Source organism: Corvus moneduloides, chromosome 17, assembly GCF_009650955.1.
Source record: "Corvus moneduloides isolate bCorMon1 chromosome 17, bCorMon1.pri, whole genome shotgun sequence".
Classification (NCBI taxonomy): Eukaryota; Metazoa; Chordata; class Aves; order Passeriformes; family Corvidae; genus Corvus; species Corvus moneduloides.
This window is the reverse complement of record NC_045492.1, coordinates 14,540,614-14,559,267: the sequence shown is the minus strand read 5'-3', so window position 1 is coordinate 14,559,267 and position 18,654 is coordinate 14,540,614. Positions and strand designations below refer to the sequence as shown.

General features: G+C 49.4%; 2 protein-coding genes across 5 annotated transcripts; one reads left to right on the top strand and one right to left on the bottom strand.

The window, feature by feature from the left end:
- Positions 1 to 1,030: 1,030 nt before the first annotated feature.
- On the bottom strand, positions 1,031 to 9,453 carry SPATA2 (spermatogenesis associated 2). Of its 4 annotated transcripts, none has more exons than XM_032126909.1 (3): positions 9,300 to 9,453; positions 6,172 to 8,146; positions 3,542 to 4,789 (listed from the first exon to the last, which is right to left on the bottom strand). In XM_032126909.1, the coding sequence occupies exons 2-3, from the start codon at positions 6,487 to 6,489 to the stop codon at positions 3,542 to 3,544; spliced, it is 1,566 nt and encodes a 521-aa protein (XP_031982800.1). In that variant the 5' UTR covers positions 6,490 to 8,146; positions 9,300 to 9,453. The 4 variants fall into 4 exon arrangements, with proteins under 4 accessions (XP_031982797.1, XP_031982800.1, XP_031982799.1 ...); XM_032126908.1 differs by having other exon boundaries at positions 6,172 to 6,610; XM_032126910.1 differs by lacking the exon at positions 9,300 to 9,453 and having other exon boundaries at positions 6,172 to 6,610; positions 7,678 to 9,202.
- Positions 9,454 to 9,823: 370 nt separating this feature from the next.
- RNF114 (ring finger protein 114) lies at positions 9,824 to 15,238 on the top strand. The gene is made up of 6 exons (XM_032127152.1): positions 9,824 to 9,985; positions 10,716 to 10,866; positions 11,337 to 11,443; positions 11,969 to 12,083; positions 12,964 to 13,071; positions 13,278 to 15,238. The coding sequence occupies exons 1-6, from the start codon at positions 9,867 to 9,869 to the stop codon at positions 13,341 to 13,343; spliced, it is 666 nt and encodes a 221-aa protein (XP_031983043.1). The 5' UTR covers positions 9,824 to 9,866; the 3' UTR covers positions 13,344 to 15,238.
- Positions 15,239 to 18,654: the final 3,416 nt, after the last annotated feature.

Here is an 18,654-nt window from a genome sequence, read left to right as displayed (position 1 = left end):
TCACCTCCTGCTTTTCTCCCAGTCTCTCTGGCAGTGTATCAATTATCACCATGCTCAGATTAGCTCCTGTTTCTAAACAAATACTGGAAAGGTGAATCTCTTCCCCCTAAAAACATCCTACAGCATAATTAGCAACGTGTACTAAATGCTTGTAACCCAGAGTCATCTTCCAGAAAATAACTTTAAGGCACTGTCAGCTCAAACCATCAAATCTAAACCTCTTAACTCTGTATGGAACCTTTAAGCTTCTGTTGAAAGCCAAAGATGCGGCAAACAAGCTTACAGGTCTGTAATCAGAGATGTCAGACAACAAGACAGCTTGAAGGCTTGTTTTATATGCACCAGAAATACATCAGCTCAAGAAGCATTACAGCGTGAGGCAACATTTCCTGCAAGAATATTTTAGTTACCTGGAGCCCGATTTTTATAATCCTCCCTGGTACTTTCAGTAACCGCAACAGATCATAAAACACTTGCAGAAAAGGCACTTCAGGCATTTCAGCATTCACCTGACATGCTTTAACACAAGGAAAAAACAAAAAGAATGATCTAGTTTGGAACTTGAGGGATTATCCTACTCCAGAGCTAGCAGGATGCAAAAGGACCCAGAAGGCCTAATTCAAGTGCCAAAATGTACCTCAGTAGCGTCACACATCTTCTGGGAGATGCAGCTTCCCTCAGGAAGCTTGTTAGGCAAGCGCCACGGAGAGCCAAGGCTGGGATCCATGGAGGCAGCTCCACATGGTCCCCAGAACCTGCTCCCAGCCCGCCCCAGCCTGCTGCAGCCTGCTGACAGACCGGCTCACATGCTCCATGAACACTCTGAGTCATGCTGCTAAGGCTGGAAAATGAACGGGATTCCAGAAGCTCTGCACTCTGCTCACAGCACTCCCAGCTCCAGAGGCGCACGATGGACGGACACTCCTGTCCTGCCTGTGCCCCAAGACCCCTCCAAGCACCAGTCACAGCATGCAAATGCAGTTGGGAACAGACAGCTACATGCACACTCCACTTTAAGAAAAGAGTTAAGCCTTTTCTTAAAGGCCTCTTTATTTTTAAATTCCTTCAAAACATAAATTAATTTAAACAAATCAGATGCAAAACACCTGCATTTTAAATTCGCATATATTTTACTGTATCAATCACAGCAACCTCATACAGTAAGATACACAAAAATAGAGCATGGTATCACTTCAATTCAACACAGGTTTGTACTACAGGATTCCATGACATATATACAGAGGACTTCTCTTTTTCAGAGCAGGTAGAGCCCCTGCCCTGGTCACCGTAAAAATTACGTGGCATCACAGTTTTAGTTATTCACTGTAGTGTGAGGAGCCATATGGAAATCGAACTGGTGAACCAGAAGATACGCTGTAGAGCAGCCAAACAGGCATGACACTGCAGAAGGTGAACAAAACCCAAATAACCACCGAAATTAAAACCACCCTTAGACTGCATTTTAATAGTAAAATTGTTTTTAAATTCTTCACTATATACATAATGTATCTACATTTGTGTCATATTTATATATATATATATTTATAAAAAACATACAAGATTGAAAACCTTAAAATCATTCACTTAAACAAGATTCACCCCAACCTTCAGGGTCAGCAAGGCAGTACTTGCCCTTGACGTTATGCTCAGTTGCAGTCCCTTGATTCAGAATTTCCCTGATTGTTAAACACACGCCGTTCACTTTGTTTCTAAGTGCAAACTGGACAGTAACTTACTGTTCTCAGCCCTCTGTAAGACCCAGGTTCCTTCTTATTTCCATAATGCTTCTGACACCCAGTTATGGCTAAAATTATTTTAGCTATTTTACAACATTAGCCTATGTAATTTTCCCCTCTACCTACCTGAAGCCCTCCCCCCACCCAAAAAAATGTAAGACAAACGATCATTCATGCATGTTTCTGTCACACAGGGAGTGATGGACATTGAAGTTGAGAAGCCTAGACTCTAACAGTGATTAAAAACCCTAAAGTCAATCATTTCAGTGCAAAGTGGACTACATAGTTTACATCTCAGCTAGATTCTTTACAGATATTTTAAACACATTTAATTCTGCACATCAGATTAGGTTGCCTGATACTTTGTGCTAACTAGCTATAGTTGGAATAAGGGAGTTAGGATTCTTAGGGGTTTTCTTTTAATAAAAAACTAAGGTCTATTCATAACCAGGTGGTGTCTGGGGGTCAAACTGTACAGAGCCCAACACAAGGGAGTCTTGGTTCTCAGCCAGGGTCCCCAGGTGCTATAGCAAGAGACAAGGGTTATTATCTGATTCACATCCATAACTGATGGGTTCACTTGAACAGGAGTCACAAATGAGCTCTGATTTTTCACCAGGCCAGTGCTTTACTTGCTGGACTACACTACAGACTTGGCAGTGGATTTGGAAGCAAGCAGAACATTGACACTTACAATTTCCATAACCACAAAGAAAAAGCGTGCACTGAGAGCAAAATCCTGCAATTCTTAGACAAGACTTGACTCAGACGAGTGGCAGCCTTATCAGAGGGAAAAAAATGTCAGATTAAAACCCAAGAATTGATCAGAGCCAAGAACATCACTCTGCCACAGTGGCTATAATAAGCTATGAAATACAGTACAAGGAAAAACAAAAAGTCACCTGAACAAATAACCCAGAGAGACTTCATAGTTATAATGATTCTACCACTTTTAAGAACTCAACATATTAAATATTTATTAAAAATAAACGGTTTCCAAATCACCTATTTACAGTACAAAGAACAGTATTTAAAACATGTGCAACAGAAAGAAGATGGATACTCATCTGAGAGGACAACACTCCAGGCATCATCTGAGTGACACAGATACAGGATCACCTCTTTAAAATACCATACAGTGAAACTCAGGAGGATGATATTGGCAACACCGGAAAATAAAGCACATATTGTCTAGATTCAGGTTATATAAGCTCGAGATAAACAACCAGAGGAGAAGGGGAGAAGGAGGAAACAAAGACAAAAGGAAGAGATGTTGCAGTGTTTGCATTTTGGAGATCAAGAAATGCAGACACACATCAAAAAATAGTCCTTGTTGGCAAAACAAGCCATTCACGTATTTCCTGCACATTTTGAAGTCATACGTTATCAAAAACTGGCAGTGGTTTCATCACTCATAGAAAACGAGAATCTTCATTCTCTGACCTTATTTTTAAACCCTGCCTGGTTTTATTTGGGCAAGATGCGACATAACAGGAAGGTGTGATGTCACTTTTTAAAAATACAACAGCTGCCAAGTTTTAAGGAAAAACGTGCTCTTCTCCCCCATGTAAGTTGAAAAGCAATGATCATTTAGGAGTTACCTAAATTATAGCAGCATGAAATCTAATGGATCTGCAGCATCTGTGAAGCCACAAAAATCAAGAACTGGCACCTGATCACTGAACCATGGTTCCAAATATCTGGACATGTGATTTTGGTAAGAGGTCAGTGTGGAGTCAGAACATTAGTTAGGATAGCCCTTTCCTCTCCCCCTTTCCTTCCCTTCCCAAACAGACTCATCCAGTCTATCTATAAACCACGTGGGACAGCTGGGATGATTTATAGTTTAACTGGTTGTTAGGCAGGAACCTGTGGAGGTCACTCTTCCTACAGCAGGGGTCATAGTAGTAAGCGTTGAGGCAAGTGTCACACGAGACCTTGGAGCAGAACGTGCACGTGTTGGCGGCTCCCGAGCGGTTGCAGAAGCCGCAGCGCGAGGTGCCCGAAGGCTTGGACTTGGAACTGAACTGAGCAGCTCTGTCTTGACTCTGAGTCTGTGATGTGTACTGAGATTTCTCCCTCAGAGCAGGAGACAAGCCATCGCTTGGGAGTGGTTTGATTGAGTAGGAGCTCTGTTTCACTGCTGGGTACTCCTGCCTCGAGCTGAACAGACTGTCACACTTCTGGCAAACAGAAGCGCCACAGGGTATGCCACAGTTCTGGCACTTGGAGGAAGCTGTGTCTTTGGCTAGGTGGGTGCGTTTGTGGTAAACAGGGTTGGCATCACTTTTTAACAGCCATACATCAGGCTTAATAGCGTCTTGTCTTTTAAAGTTTAACATACTTCTAGAATCGGGGTCAGTATACAAATCTAAGTCCTCTTGAGCAGAAAAATAGGAGCTGTAAGGGACATTTGTTCTTAGCATGCCATTGTGATGAGAGGAAGTTGGCAAGTATTCATCTGAACACCCGTGTGGGGAGCTGGACATGGTCAGCAGAGAGGGCGACGGACGGATAATTTCATCTTTAATGTCATCTTCCGCATCGACCAAAATCGGCTCTTTCCTGAGACTCAGCGAGCTCATCAAAGGTGGTTTCTTACTCTCCCAGTAACTATCATAGGTGTCCACTGACTTGGAAGGCTTGCTCACCTTTGGCTTAAAGTAATCCTTGGAGGCGCGTTCGCTGGCCGATTTCTGGAGCACCATCCGTGCCATGGACGTGTTCAGCGTCTCCTTGCACTCCAGGCGCCGCTTCATGGCCTCGGAGCAGCCTCGGACGTCCTCGCTGCTGTTCTTGCGCTCATTGATCACATCAATCTCAGAATAACCCTTATCCTTCACTTGCAGGTGAATTTCCAGAAGCTGCTCACATTCCACTTTGGCCAAAAAGAGCTCAAATGAAATCATTTTCACTTGAATGGCATCGACCTGCTCTTTGAGCTTAAACGTTGTTCCCAGCTCTTGGACATAGCCCATGTAGTTCAGAATCTGCCTTACATCGTCTTCAGTTAGAGCAGACTTTACATAATAAACAAAAGGTCCAGTGTAGGTCTAAGAGGGATGGGGGGAATAAAAGGAAAACTAGGTTACAAATTCAGTGGTGGACGAGATGTTCGGATAATTCAGTGACAGAGACCATATAATTAAATACAATAATAACGACTCCGAACACATGCAACTGCCTTGGCAAGAGGAGCTCGATTTCTGCATCCCTCCTGCTCAGCAGATGGAAATTCCACATGAGGAAAATTCAAAGTAGGAGAGTTTTCATTCAATTTAAAATCCTGATTAGCATAATGTTCTCCCTGGTGATTTAAATCACTCTGCTCTGCACTAACATTAACTGTTATGCATACCGGACATGTTTGCATTTACAGAAAATCTACCACGAAAGACAAAAAGGCCAGGATTTTGGGAACTACCCCACCCAGGGACAAGCTGGAGCTAACAGGAACTCAGAATTACTGCAGGAGTGCCAAACTCCTCCTCAATTCAGTTTTAAATACACTTGAGGTGCACTCTTTTTTGTGTACTGTTACTATACAGTTTCAAATGTCAGTTTTATTTAATTTAGTATTAATTCAAAAACTTCCACTAAAAGAGCCCCAAAAGCAGAGACATGAGTTTCTGCAAGCTGAAATACTCTCAGCATCTAAGCACCTGAGGGACATGCTTAGCCCAGTTCAGCCTGTTCTGAGTGCAGGCAGGAGCAATCTGCCCACCACAGGTAAAAGATGAAACACAAAACTCAACTGCAGAGAGCTTCCCATGGGACTTCACCACCCAAGCCCAGCAGTGAGTTCCCACTTTTCCCTCTGGGAACCTGCCATAGGTAGATCCATTTGAAAGCATCTTAAAATCAAAACTTCAGGAACTGAGCACTGAGAAGCAGATCAAAGATGTTCTGAAAACGGTTCTTTTGCAGAAGTTCCTTCACCATTATCATACAACTTGTGGGAACCTCAGCAAAGCATCCACTTGAACACATGCACTGGGTTTAATACTTGTGTCCAGTAACAGCTGCGGCATGACAAATCAACCTCTGAGTGAACTTAAATCCAGCTTGACCACACACCATAGTGAAAGCCTCTCCAACAAGTAAAAATAAAACAGTGCAGCAGGGGAGGCTGAACAACAAACTTGAATAAGCTCTTCTACTTTATACACATTCTAATTGCAGATAGTGCTTGTACTTCTGTTCTTGGAATACTCTCACCAGCACCAACTTCACTTATTTTACGTAGAAATTTCCCTATGGCTTCTGTTTACCAACTGTACATAGAGAGAAGGGAAAAAAAAAAATATATATATCTCTCATGCTATAAATGGAAAAAAAAAAAAAAGAGAAGCCTTTAAAGGAAATGCATGAAATGTGTTCACAGAAAGGAAAATAAAATAATGTTCTCACTATGGCTACATAAAAAATGTCTTACCTTAATGTTTTTGAACTCCTTTTTCCAGGGGTACAGAAAGAGATTAATTCCAAGTGTCTCAAGCATGTTGAATGCATTATGGAGACAATGTAAACTTGAGGATTTCACAGATCTCAGTGAGTTTTCAGCCATCTCATAAAATTTTATCAACCGGAATCTATAAAAGGGATCAATTTTGGGAAGGCAAAGTAAGGCTGCCGCCGCGACTCGCAAGTACTCATCGTTAATAGGACGCTGCTTGTTGTCAGAGGCATTCAGTTTGCACTCGTGGAACTGTACATACTTCCTAAATAAATCGTCTTTGTATTTCGTATCCATTGAAATCAGTTTTTCCCTCGCGCTGGGGGCAGCTACCTCATCTCTTTCATGGCTATTTGGCAGTAGGTTGGGTATCTGGCATTAGGACTCTTCAGCAACAACAACTGTCCTGGAATAAAAACTGAAAACAAAGACAAGTCATTGCAGGTACACACATCCCAGACATCCCCAGCACCTCCCTGCCCCTGGGACTCTGTGACACAGAGCAGCAGCTCCCTCACAGCCTCCCCAGGACTCTGAAAAAGCACAGGAGCCACAGAAATGCCCTGTCCTGCTTTCCACCATCATTCCCCACTTGTTTTCCAGGTCCCTGCCCAAGTCAGCACCACGAGCTGACGCTGAACAAGACTCTGAGACCTTGGTACAACAGAGCTGGGCAGGCTCCAGCACACAGTGAGACCTCCCTGGCTTTGGGTCCCAGGGAGAAGTAACTCATGGCAAAGAACTGCAAGGAGAAGGATGAGTTTTTTAGAGTCTCTTCTCTGCATTTTATTTTGCCCTTTCAGTTCAGCCAACCTACACAAACGTTATTTTAAACAATCACTGGGAGATTTTTGTTTTTATCCCTGCACAATGATATAATGATTTTTTAAAAATCACCCAAAAGTTTCATTTTGCTCGTCTTGTGAAGGTATCTGCTTTCCCCTCCCCGTCCTGTGGCACAGGACTGTCCTGAGGCTGAGCAGATTTGACTTTGCCTTTTGATTTCTAACATTTTCTAGGCTTTTGACAGCCAATGACATTCCTCCCGCTGGTGCCCCCAGTGCAGCCCTGTGCTGGGGCAGCTCTGCAGCCACCTCCAGAGGACCCACTCCTGACTGCTGCAAACCACAGCCCAAATTCCAGCTGAAAGCTGGCAGCTGCAAACACCACTGTGATCTTCACGGCAAAAAAGCTACACCTGCCACCTTCAGCTGCTCTGTGAGAGCTGAGTACAACCATTTCTGTGTTACCATCACATACGTTTTGTTTGCAGGGATAGTTGTTTTTATGGATGTACTGATCTCCATTTTCACTGCACTGAGCTCACACACTGAGCTGAAATAGCTGGTGACAGAACAATCTCCCAAATGCTGCTTTAAGAAAACCAAGGTAATTAAAGGGCCAACAGACTCCATCTGGAATGCCTAAGGAACTTGTGATCAAAAAGCAGACCACAGGCTTTGTTTATTACATAAAAAGACAAACCAGCTCCTGACCCGAGGGAATAGGAGGTGGGAGAAATCAGTGCACTGTTTCAGATGTAGTCAGTCTCAAACAGCAATTCAGAAAAGACTTTTCACCCAGTATTAATTGCAGCTGCTAAAGCACTGATCAACGCTCCTGCTAAAGGAAAATCACCTTTAAGAGCAAGATCAACTGAATGAAAGGAGCCAAAACACAAAATACCAACAACCAAGAGGCCAGGGGAACAAGCAAACAAAAAGATCAACAGCCTGGCAGTTAACATTCCTTGATGAAAGGCTGTGCTCAGCGCCAGACCCGTGTGGGAAAAGTTAAGCAGCAGTTCAGCTTCTGCTCCAAGGCACACGCACTCCTGTCAAGAGACAGGCTGTGAATCACAGGAAATGTGGAGTGCTAAATTAACATCCGAGCATAAGGCCAGGAGCAGTCCCTTCCCTCTCCACGTTCCTCCGCAAGTTGTGCAGGATGAAGTCTGTGGACAAAGACAGCAGAGTCTGTTCCTTGGCAAGAAGAGCTGCACACGAGAATTGCAGAGAGATCTTTGTCTGGCACGTCAGCACAACACCCCCAGGACATGGAGTGATCTTGTGCTGACAAGGAGCTGGATTCGGAATCACACTTCTGCCATCCCCACCAAACAAAGCGCTTGGTTACACATGAGACACGTCAGTGTCAGGAAGCCCCCAGATGAAAAAAGAGAGCCCTTCATCGAGGCCTTGCAGACTGCAGCTCCCAGGGCCTCTGCCAGCCCTGACTGTGCCCCGTGCTTTGCACCCGAGCCAGGGCTTGCACAGCCCAACAAACCGCGGCAGAGCAGGGCCTGAGAGCCCTGCCGGGGCTGCTCCAGCGCACAGAGCTCCAGGCAGCACAACATCCCCGTCCCGGCAGCCCACCCAGCAGCAACATCCATGGTTACAGGCTCCGGAGAGCTCACGATGCGAGCAGGCACGGATAAATATAGGTTTAAGCAGCACCCTGACTGACAGAATGCGTAAAGGAACAAGGCCGCTTTGCTGCTAAGCACTGACTCCAAACCTCAAGAATTCCTAGAGATGCAACAATAATAAGTCCTGATCAGAGTCCAGCGCCTGCTGTTGAGACAAGAGAATGTTTCTATCCATCTCCAGGGTCAAAGCCTCACCCGAGGGAACCAACTCCTCTGACCACGCTGGACCACTCGGTTGTACAAAAACCTTGACAGCAGTAGGGGAGAAACAGGGGACAAATACACCCTTCAGCTAAGGTACACCCCGCTTGCCGAGGGACACCCCGCTGCCACAGCACAGCCGTGTCCTACCGTGCCCAGGGGGCCAGACACGCCAGACTGACCCCAGACGCCCGAAAACGCTCCCGAGCACAGGGGCTGTCACCGGCACAGGAGCAGCGCCTGCAGCCCGCGGACCCAGCGCGGTGCCGCCCGCTCGGGGCCGGTCCGTGCCCGGGGCACTTGTTGCAGGTCCGGGTCCAGGAGCCTCGGGACACCGCCTGGGCCTCCGCGGCGGCACCGTCCCCGGCCCCGGGAGCTCCCGCCGCCCCCGGCCACCTCGCCGCCCTCGCCGTGCCGCGGCCACGCCGCCCGCCCACCCGGGCTAAGCCCCCGCACCGCGGCCTGTCCCGTCCCTCACCGCTCCGCTCCACCGCCGGGAGCCGCCGCCGCTCCACCGGGAGCGCCCGGTGCCCGGGATGCTGTCCCGCGTCCCCGACGCGCTGCCCCGGCAGAGCCGCGGAGGCCCGGCCGGTGCCGCGGACGGAGCGCGCCCGCCCTCACGGCTCGGGCAGGGCCGCAGCGGCGGCAGCGGCGGCCCGGAAGTGAACGGCGGGGCGCGAGCACTTCCGCCGCGTGACGTCATCGGGGCGGGGCGCTACGGGCGGGGCGGTCCCCCAGGGCCTCGCTCCGGGGGCTGCCGGGAAAGAAGCGGCCGTGGGACGCCTGCGGGGCTGTGACACGACCGGCCCGTAGGGCACCGCCGTGCCCGGAGCGGCGCTGGCACCACGCTGGGCTCCGCAGCGGAGCCCGCCGCGCTCGGCCCCGCCCGCCGGCAGCTGCCGGGGATGTCGGCCCCGCCCGCCCGGTAGGCCCCGCCCGGTAGGCCCCGCCCGCAGCGCTCGGCCGCGCCCACACGCGCACGGCGGGGGCGGGCCCGGGCGGGGCCGCGCGTGCGCAGGGCCGCCCCCTGGCGGCGCGGCGGAAGATGGCGGCGGGCGGGTCGTCGCGGGCCCCGGAGCGGCGGCCGGACCCGCTGTCCCGCCTCACCTGCCCCGTGTGCCTGGAGGTGTTCGAGAGCCCGGTGCGCGTCCCCTGCGGACACGTGTGAGCGCCCGCCGCCGGGCCGGGGCGGGGGGGGCCGGGCTGGGTCCGCGGGGGCTGCGGGGCCTCGGGAGGAGCCGCGGCTCGGGGCCCCCGCGGCGGCTGAGGGCAGGGGCTGCGCACGCTGCGCTGCGCCCCGGCAGCGGCGATTGCGTGACCTGGAGCGTCCTTGAAAGGGAGAAACCGAAAGAAAAGCGGGGGGGAAGGAAAGGCAGTGTTCCGCCACTTTCGGTTCCGGTTCCTCCTGAGGAACGCGGGCATGAAGTGACAGAGCAAGGGGGAATGGCTTCACACTGTCAGAGGGCAGGCTTAGGTTGGATGTTGGGATGAAATTGCTCCCTATGTGGGTGCGGAGGCCCTGGCACAGGCTGCCCTATTCGTGGCAGTGCCCAAGGCCAGGTTGGACGGGACTTGGAGCAGCCTGGGACAGTGGAAGGTGTCCCTGCCCATGGCAAGGCTGGCACTGGATGGGCTTTAAGGCCCCTTCTAGCACAAACCATTCCATGATTCTGTGCAGAAACCGAGGGCACAGAGCACTGTCCAGCAAACAATGCTGAGCATGGCAGCCTCCACCTCCTCCTTTCATGCCCAGGTGCCAGCAGCTCCTCCTTTACCCTTCTTTATTGGGTCTCGAGACTCTGTTACTCCTTTGGGCAGAGGCCATGCAAGGGCAGTGGGCATTGTTGGTGCCCAGAGGGCTGTCTCACCACCTCCTCCTTTTCTCCCACCACAGCTTCTGCACACCGTGCCTGCAGGAGTGTCTGAAGCCCAAGAAGCCAGTCTGCGGGGTGTGCCGCAGCACCCTGTCTCCTGGGAGCAGAGCTCTGGACTTGGAAAAGCAAATTGAAACGACAGAAACCACTTGCAATGGCTGCAATAAAAAAGTATGAAAGTGTTTGGAAATTAAGTGCATGAGATGTGTCCACCTAGGGGAAAATAAACTGCTTCCTCCTCAGCTTTCTGCAAAATCAGGTCAAAATGTTTGTTCTGGTATGTGCTAGAGGTGTTTTATATAGGCAGCACCCAGATGCTGACATTCTTTCCACGGGTTTTTTATTGTTACCTCTTCAGGAAAAAAATTTCAAATGAAAGATTTTGATTTTAAAGTTACAGTGAAAGGTTGCTGCTGTGCGCAGGGGTGTATGGTAACATACCACAGACAGCAGGGTTACAAGTTAACTAACCTGTAATGGCAAAAATTTTCCACTTGGTCAGCTGAAGTATTTGGATTTTCTGCTTTAACACTTCTATTGAAAGCTGCTCTGGTTTACACATTTGCTGCTTCTGCTTAGAAGTGTAGCAGGAGGTGCAGGTGGTTTGGGCTCACCTTGCTGTGCTGTTGTTGCCTGCACAGATGTACCTCTCCAAGATGCGCAGCCACGCAGCCTCCTGCTCCAAGTACCAGAATTACATCATGGAAGGTGTGAAAGCTGTTACTAAAGAGCCCCTCCACAACACCAGGTAACACCTCTGCTCTGAAATCCCGGGCTTTTCTGTCACGAGAAAGAATTTTGAAGTGAAAGCAGGCTTTACCTCTTTGCTCAGTTTGGGTGCTAATTTTTACATAGGTAAAACAGCCTTCATCCTGCAGCTGACTGTGCCCAGGTAAACTCTGCTGCTTCTCCTTGGTCCATGCACAGGACATCTCTAAGATCAGGGCATTCTGTAGATGTAGCTGGTTTTTTAAATACCTGTGTCTCCTGATTGCATTCACCTACAATGAGGGAAGTGGGAGTTGGTGGCAGTGCTCTTGTGTGTGGCTAGTGGGTGGTACCCTGGTGTTTGAGAAAAAGGTGATAAATGGCACTTAGAACATTTATAGAAGAGCTGTAATTCAGTCTAAATATGGACAATATTGAGTTCCCTAAGATACTGTTAGGAGTTTATAAACTGATTGTTAAAATTAGCTTGCCTTAATTGCATACGTAAGATTACTGCTTTGAATAATCTGTATTTTTAAATAACCTCTTTTTCTCCCCCAACCAGGAACTTCCCAAATCGCTTCACCTTCCCTTGCCCTTACTGCAGTGAGAAGAACTTTGATCAAGAAGGACTGGTTGAGCACTGCAAAGCTTTGCACAGCATGGATGCAAAACAAGTGGTAATAAAAAGTCTTGGTGCAAGAACTGCAACGAAGTCTGGTCTTAAAGCCCTTTGAAACAATGAGTTAGAGACTTGCTCTTGAATTCAGTAGATGTAATTGCTGTTCAGTCAGTGTGGCTGTGCTGGTCATGCCTCTAAGCCTGGTGTGGTTCTGCTGTCTCCTCTCGGTGGGTCTCTGGTCTCTACTCCCACTGCAGCTGGGCCACATCCTCCTTTCATCCTTGAAAAATGGCACACATTCAAAGTTAATTAGGCATAGCAAATTAGTAAAATATAATTAAAAAAATATGTCAGACATTTAATTTTCTCCTTGTTTTTCCCATTGTTTACAGCAAGGAGATACTATAAACTGTTGGAGGAAATGCTTGCAAAAAACAGTGTATCATTCTAGTAATCTGTCTGTGATACTTCCTCTCATGTAAGAGGAATGGCAAAACATGGAACTGAATTTGAAACTTCCATTTTTCTGGAAAGTGTTTTGGAATTCCAGATTATTCAGGGGAAAAAAAAAAGTTCCTTTTTTCTCTTGGAGAGAAGTGAACATTGCAGAGAAGACCAAGGAAACTTTCCTGCTACTGAGAAATAAAGGCTGAAGTCCTATAAAGCAAGGGACTTCAGTGAGTTCTGATTTTCAGAATGTGGGAGAAGAGTAAACCATTCAATTTCAAGGATCTAAGACATTAATTGAAATGATTCAGGGTTATCTGAGGCTTTTCTGTTAAATGTCCCAGCAAGTTATTGGCCATCACTTTGCATACAGAGCAGTGACAGCACAAACCTTGAGCTTCACTCCCCCAGGCTGGCCCTGCCCTGCCCTTCCTGCTGTCAGTGTTAAAGCCCTGAACCACTGGGGCCTAACTGGTTTTTTTTCCTTGAAGGTTTGCCCAATTTGTGCCTCAATGCCATGGGGGGACCCAAATTACAGGAGTGCTAACTTCATGGAGCACCTGCAGAGACGACACCGCTTTTCCTACGACACGTTTGTGGTAGGTGTTTGCTCCCCCTTGGGAGGCAGCCTGGGGGCTCCTAAAGGCAGCGCCGCTCCCTGGGCGCTGCTGTGGAATCCCAGCGTGCAGATGTGTCCTGGCACAAACGGGAGGGCACAGGGAAGTGCAGCTCTTGCTGCTGCCACTTGTTGTACTGCCCAGTGTGGCTGTTGCAGTGAAAGCCTTTCTGTGCCCTTTGTTCCCAGGATTATGATGCTGATGAAGATGATATCATGGCACAGGTTTTGATGCGTTCCTTGCGGGATAAGTGATTCAGCCAGAAGATTTACTGTAAACCCAAGCTTCCACGAGGGGGAAATGCCCAGCATCCTTGCACTTCTCCCTGCACATCCCAAGATTAACTCAGGCATCCAGAAGACTTTAATGCTATCTCAGTTTTCAATCCTGGTTTGATATTTCTGTACCACTCAGTCTTTTGGTGTCATGGTCTCTGACATTCAGCCCTGTCAGCCCCATTTTTCTACTTGCTTAGACTCAGTTTCATTGTAGATCAACACGTGGGAACCAAGGCTTTTTCCTTTACCTATGCCTGTTGGTTTCTTTGGCAGTTGTATTTATTTGACTGTCTAAAATCAAAACCATTCCAGATGGAATGGCCTGAACTAATTAATAAATATCTTCCCAATCTCATTTACATATCTCAAGTGGTTGTATGTGAAGTGTATTGGTAACTCTGTTCCCCTCTAGTGAGACTTCAGGTGCTAACTGTAACCACCTCTCATGCAAGTGACCTCTGATACCTTTGATTCCATAATGTTTCCCAGTGTTTCAATCCTTACAGGCAGCCTCCCAACTATATGGAAAACACATCTTCAGTATGAGTGTTCCAACTGCAAACTTTCCTAGGAAATCTTTGCACTGTGTAAAAACTAGTTCAAAATACTTCAGTTCTATGCATGATGATTAGTTTCCTCCATACTCCTACTATAATTTCTAGCCTGGAAAATGAACTTTAGTGTTGGTCTTAGTTAAAATGTGTAATTTTTTAACTATCTCAGCAAATACTAATCAAAATTGCTGGCTTTATGATTAAATTGGTGGATTTGAAACTGGTTTCCTAGTAATTTTAAGCCTTATGCTGATAGGGGAATTCAGAAGGTTTTTTTCAATACCTCTGCTTTCTATTTAAACTAAAATTTTCATATATATTCTTGGGTTTTCCATTTCTCAAGGCAAGCTGGTCGAAAAACTTACAAGTAATTCATAGCACTGGCATAGCACTTCCTTTCTGCATCACAGATTTTATCAGGTATTTTGAATTCCTGTTCTTCATTTAAATGTTCCTAAAGTAGCTGAAGCTGTACTTGGATTGTTTGCCATCTGGCAGCATGTGTGTAGACTAGTCAGGTGTAGCTTTCAAGGAAAAGTAAAACATAGCCCTGAAAGCAGGACAGTTCCAGCCCTTGGTAAATGGATACTCTGTGTTCAAACCTACACTTTTGCCACAGGGATTCCTTGATTTTAATTTGATGCTTTCATTAAGTTCACAGAGAAGCTGCTGAGATCTGAGGGCCTGAGGCACCTGACCAGAACCTGTAAAGCACAGTGTCGAGATGTCCAGTGTAAGTGTTGTAAGTGGAGCAGTGGGCCTGCACCCTGGAACTGAGTACTGGTTAATTGATTTGAGCAGTAACCTTCTCCCATCGTGCTCTGCAGACTGCAGCCTAGCCTTACCCTGAAAATCATGAAACACGCTCCAGTGTAACCTCGTGATTAAACCTTGTGTCCAGCCAGACCTCTGGCACCTCTCAGCTGACCTTGGGGTTCTACCCCAGTAGGGGCTGTTACACACTCACCCCTGAGCACCTGCATGGGGACTGGAAGCCCAGTGGGGGTGGGAGACATGGAATCTCCTGGTTCTGTAGGAAAAGTGCTGTGTTTGGGGGTGGATATTTTAATGCTTGACCTGCAAAGAGGTGATGGTGTATTGGGGATTGGATGGGGATCTCTCAGATCTGGCTACCGTGCAGTTTGGTGATGCCCATTGCCAGGAATCCAGATTCCTGCTTCTATTCTAAGTGCACTTCCATGCAATTCTGATAAAATGTTTTAGGAGCAATTAGGAGCTTCCGAGTAATTACTTTGTCATGTTTTTGACTTTTGAAGACAAATTACAAATAAAGGCCATTTAATTTATAAAATCCTACCTTTGTGTCAGCTCTTGTCGTTTCTTCCTCATGGTCCACATGTTTCCTTTGAGCAGCCAGAGCGTTTGCATTCGCCGGGGTACACTGAGACTCCCTGATTGGTGAAAAGCCGCTCTGATGAGAGGCACCTGTGTGCTGTGCACGGCCTCCACTCATCTCGTTTGGGTGGTAAAAAAAAAATCCTTTGTGTAGAACAAACCAGTTTAGGCTTCTAAACCCAGTGAGTGTCCCTGGGAAGGGGGCAGTGCTCTGCCAGAGCTGCTCTCGCCTCGTCAGCAGCTGATTGTGCAGCCGCATTGTGGGGGATAATGCAATCGGGCCAGCCCGGACCTGTGAAATTCCCCATGTCTGGCACAAGGAGTCAGCCTGAGGAGGACAATTAGCACACAGAAACACAATGGGAGGAGCCGGGCTTGCAGTTGAGCTATTTTATTAAATGAATTTGTCTCCAGACAACGACTGGTCTTAATAGGTCTGATAAATTGTTGTCAGCATTGATTTCCTAATGCACAGGCATTGCTTCATCTGGAATTACAGTGACAAATCCCCATGGTCTCCTTAGGCTGGGGGATGAGATCTTGCCACAGCCTAAGTGCTGTGATCCGGCTCCTCATGTCACCTGACTGAAAAGAGAGCAGCAAAATTTCTTCAAGGCCTTTGCCCAGCTATACTGGACTGCTGAGCCCACATCAGGAAGGATTAACCAACCAAGGCTGTGTTAAACCATGGAAGGGCAAATGGGGGATTGCAGTCCTTGCTTGCAGTCCTAAAACTTCTCTTTGGTTTAAATATACTGAAAGTTACAGTGGAGCATTTGCCTGTTTTGGGGGTGGGTTTTTGTTTTTCTGACGTAGATCTTTGTGTCACGGTTGCATTGGTCTGTGCTTATCAAAACCAACTCATTTTTATGGACAAATTACATTATTCTCTGGGTGGTACAAATGAGGACTGTTGAAACCAGTACAAAAACTTGCTTTTCCTTCCTTACTCCTTCCCTAAAACTCCAGAAGATACTCAGCACTTAGTGAAAATTAAGTGTCATTGCTACTGGCTTAGATCTCTCTTCTAGTTCTTACATTTATTTTGTCTTTACAGATGCTAGGGTTTAAAAAAATAATTCCGTGGAGCTTCTGTGAGCTGCACGCTGACGGCAGAGGGAGGTCTTGCATCTTGGAGAGAGCGGGGCTCCCTCCTCCCGGCACAGTGCTCGGCCCCAGCCTCCTCCCCTGGGCTCAGGGGGCTGCTGTGGGTTTCAGGGAACTTCTTCAGCCTTGCAGTGAGGGTTCACACTCCATCCCACGGCCAGAACTTCTCTTTTTCCCACCGCAGCCTCCCTTGGTGGGAGCAGCTCTGCTCTGCAGCCAGATATTCAAGATGCTTCATGGAGACATGGGGCCAGGGAAGGAAAAAGAAGAATTTTCAGCAGACTTGTTGCTCTGGAGGTGGTTGAAATGTACTGGTGAGCCCCTTGAGCCAGTCCTTGTGGTTCTGGGACTGGAGCTGTGCCACAGGCTGGTGGCAGGTCTGCTCTGACCACTTTGGGGCTCAGCTGATGCCCTCTCTGATGGTGAGGGTGGGACAACTGAGAAACTCCCTGCCACTTCCAGCCCATGAACCACTGCAGAGCTTCCCCTCCCCTGCGTCCTGCTCTCCGTCCCCTATCATCCTGGCTCACAGGCACAGGCAGGTCAGGTTGCTTTTTCCCTTGATCTCGTTTTTTCCCCTAGCACAGGCAAGTTTTTTCCACATGCAATGGTTGAAAAAATCTGATTATCACCATTTCAGAAAGAACACAGGAGTCGGCTTTGCTTCTTCAAAGAAAACCACCTCGCTGTGTTCCTGGTGCAAGTGTCCCCACTGTAACCACATCCGCGGCAGGTGGAGGAGCGCGGGGGGGCACCTGCACAGGAGGAGGCACCTGCACAGCCCCCGGGCTGCTGCCCCCGCCCTGCGGGGAGCTGCACCTCCGGACCCCCGAGAGAAACGGGAGGACCCGGCCTTGGTGATTTGTATCCCCCAAGGGCTTCGGGGGCACTTTTCCCCCTGAACTTCAGGCTGATCCAGGGATGAGTTTTGCAGATAAACACCTGCTGAAAGCCACGGGCAATTCCACAGCAAAGGAGGGATGATGCAGTACCAGAGCACATGGCTGCAGGGGAAGAGTTTGCAAATGCGTCTGGTCGGGGCAGGATACTCGTGGCTGGCAGGACAGGCTTTCCAAGCTGTTCCTGCCCCGAGGAAAGGCTGACAGTGAGCTCAGCCCCTGCGCTGGAGCCATGCCAGCGGAAAGCTTTGCTCCCACTTCTGCATTTCTTGTCGCTGTGGCTAAACAGTAACATGTGGTCAGCAGGGGCTGGCGCAGTAATGTGTGATGTGTGACGGCTGAGTCACGAGTGGCCCAGCACACGGCCCTTTTCCGAGTGGCAGGGCCGGAGGAGGCATTCCCAGCAGGACCTGTTCCTCCTCCGGCAGCCGCAGCTGTCTTGGCCCGGAGCTGAGCGCGGCTCCTGCAGCAGGTGGCTGGAGCCGTGCCCTGAGCCCTTTCAGCGGGGAAACCCCCACGTGAGCCAGAGGGCCGGGGTGAGCTGGAAGCCCAGGCTGCAGGACTGGTACATCTCTGCTCACCGCTGCCCAGCACCCGCTAGCCGTGCCTGGGCACCTGCCCATGGGCACACAGCCCCGGTGGAGCGGGAAGCCAAAGAGAGCATGTGCCTCAGTGGGGCTATTTGACCGTGGAAAAGAGTCGGGGGAAAGCAGGAGGAAAGAGAACAGAAGGGAGCTTGCTTGAGGGACGGCTGCACTGCCCAAAACCTTCCCAGCAGAAAAGAAAATGTCTGGGCAGGTGCTCCTGATCCCTGGCAGCGGGAGGGAGTCACCGAGGGCTGTGCCGGATCCATCCCGATGCTCCGAAAGTCACTGCCTCTTCCCAGGGGATTATTAACCGGTGGCGAAGCGTGCTCTCCCGCAGGGCTGTGTCCCGGCCGGGCACGGCGGAGGCTTGTCCCAACCCACACCGCAGTCCTCAGCCGTGGGACAGGGGAAGGACGCGGGGGGGATTCCGGGGATCACCCCAGGGCACAGCCCCTTCCTCCAGCCCGCCGAGCCGCTCTGCCCGCGCTGGGCACGGGCCGTGGGTCAGTCCAGGGTTCCCCCCACCGGTCCCTCCGGAGCACCGGCGGGCAGCATGGCACGGGGAAATGCTGCGGAGAGAAGCCAGGAGCGGCTGATGCAGCGGTTCGTACCCCGGCACCGGGCGGGCAGCGCGGCCGCACCGCGGGAGCGGCCCCCGAGCTCCGGCCCCCGGCGGCGGGGCAGACACCGACACCTGCCCCTGCCCCTGCCCGCCCCGTCCCGCCCGGCCCATTGGCTGCGGCCCCCGGGGGCGGCTCCGCACCGCCCTCCCCGCGCCGCGCCC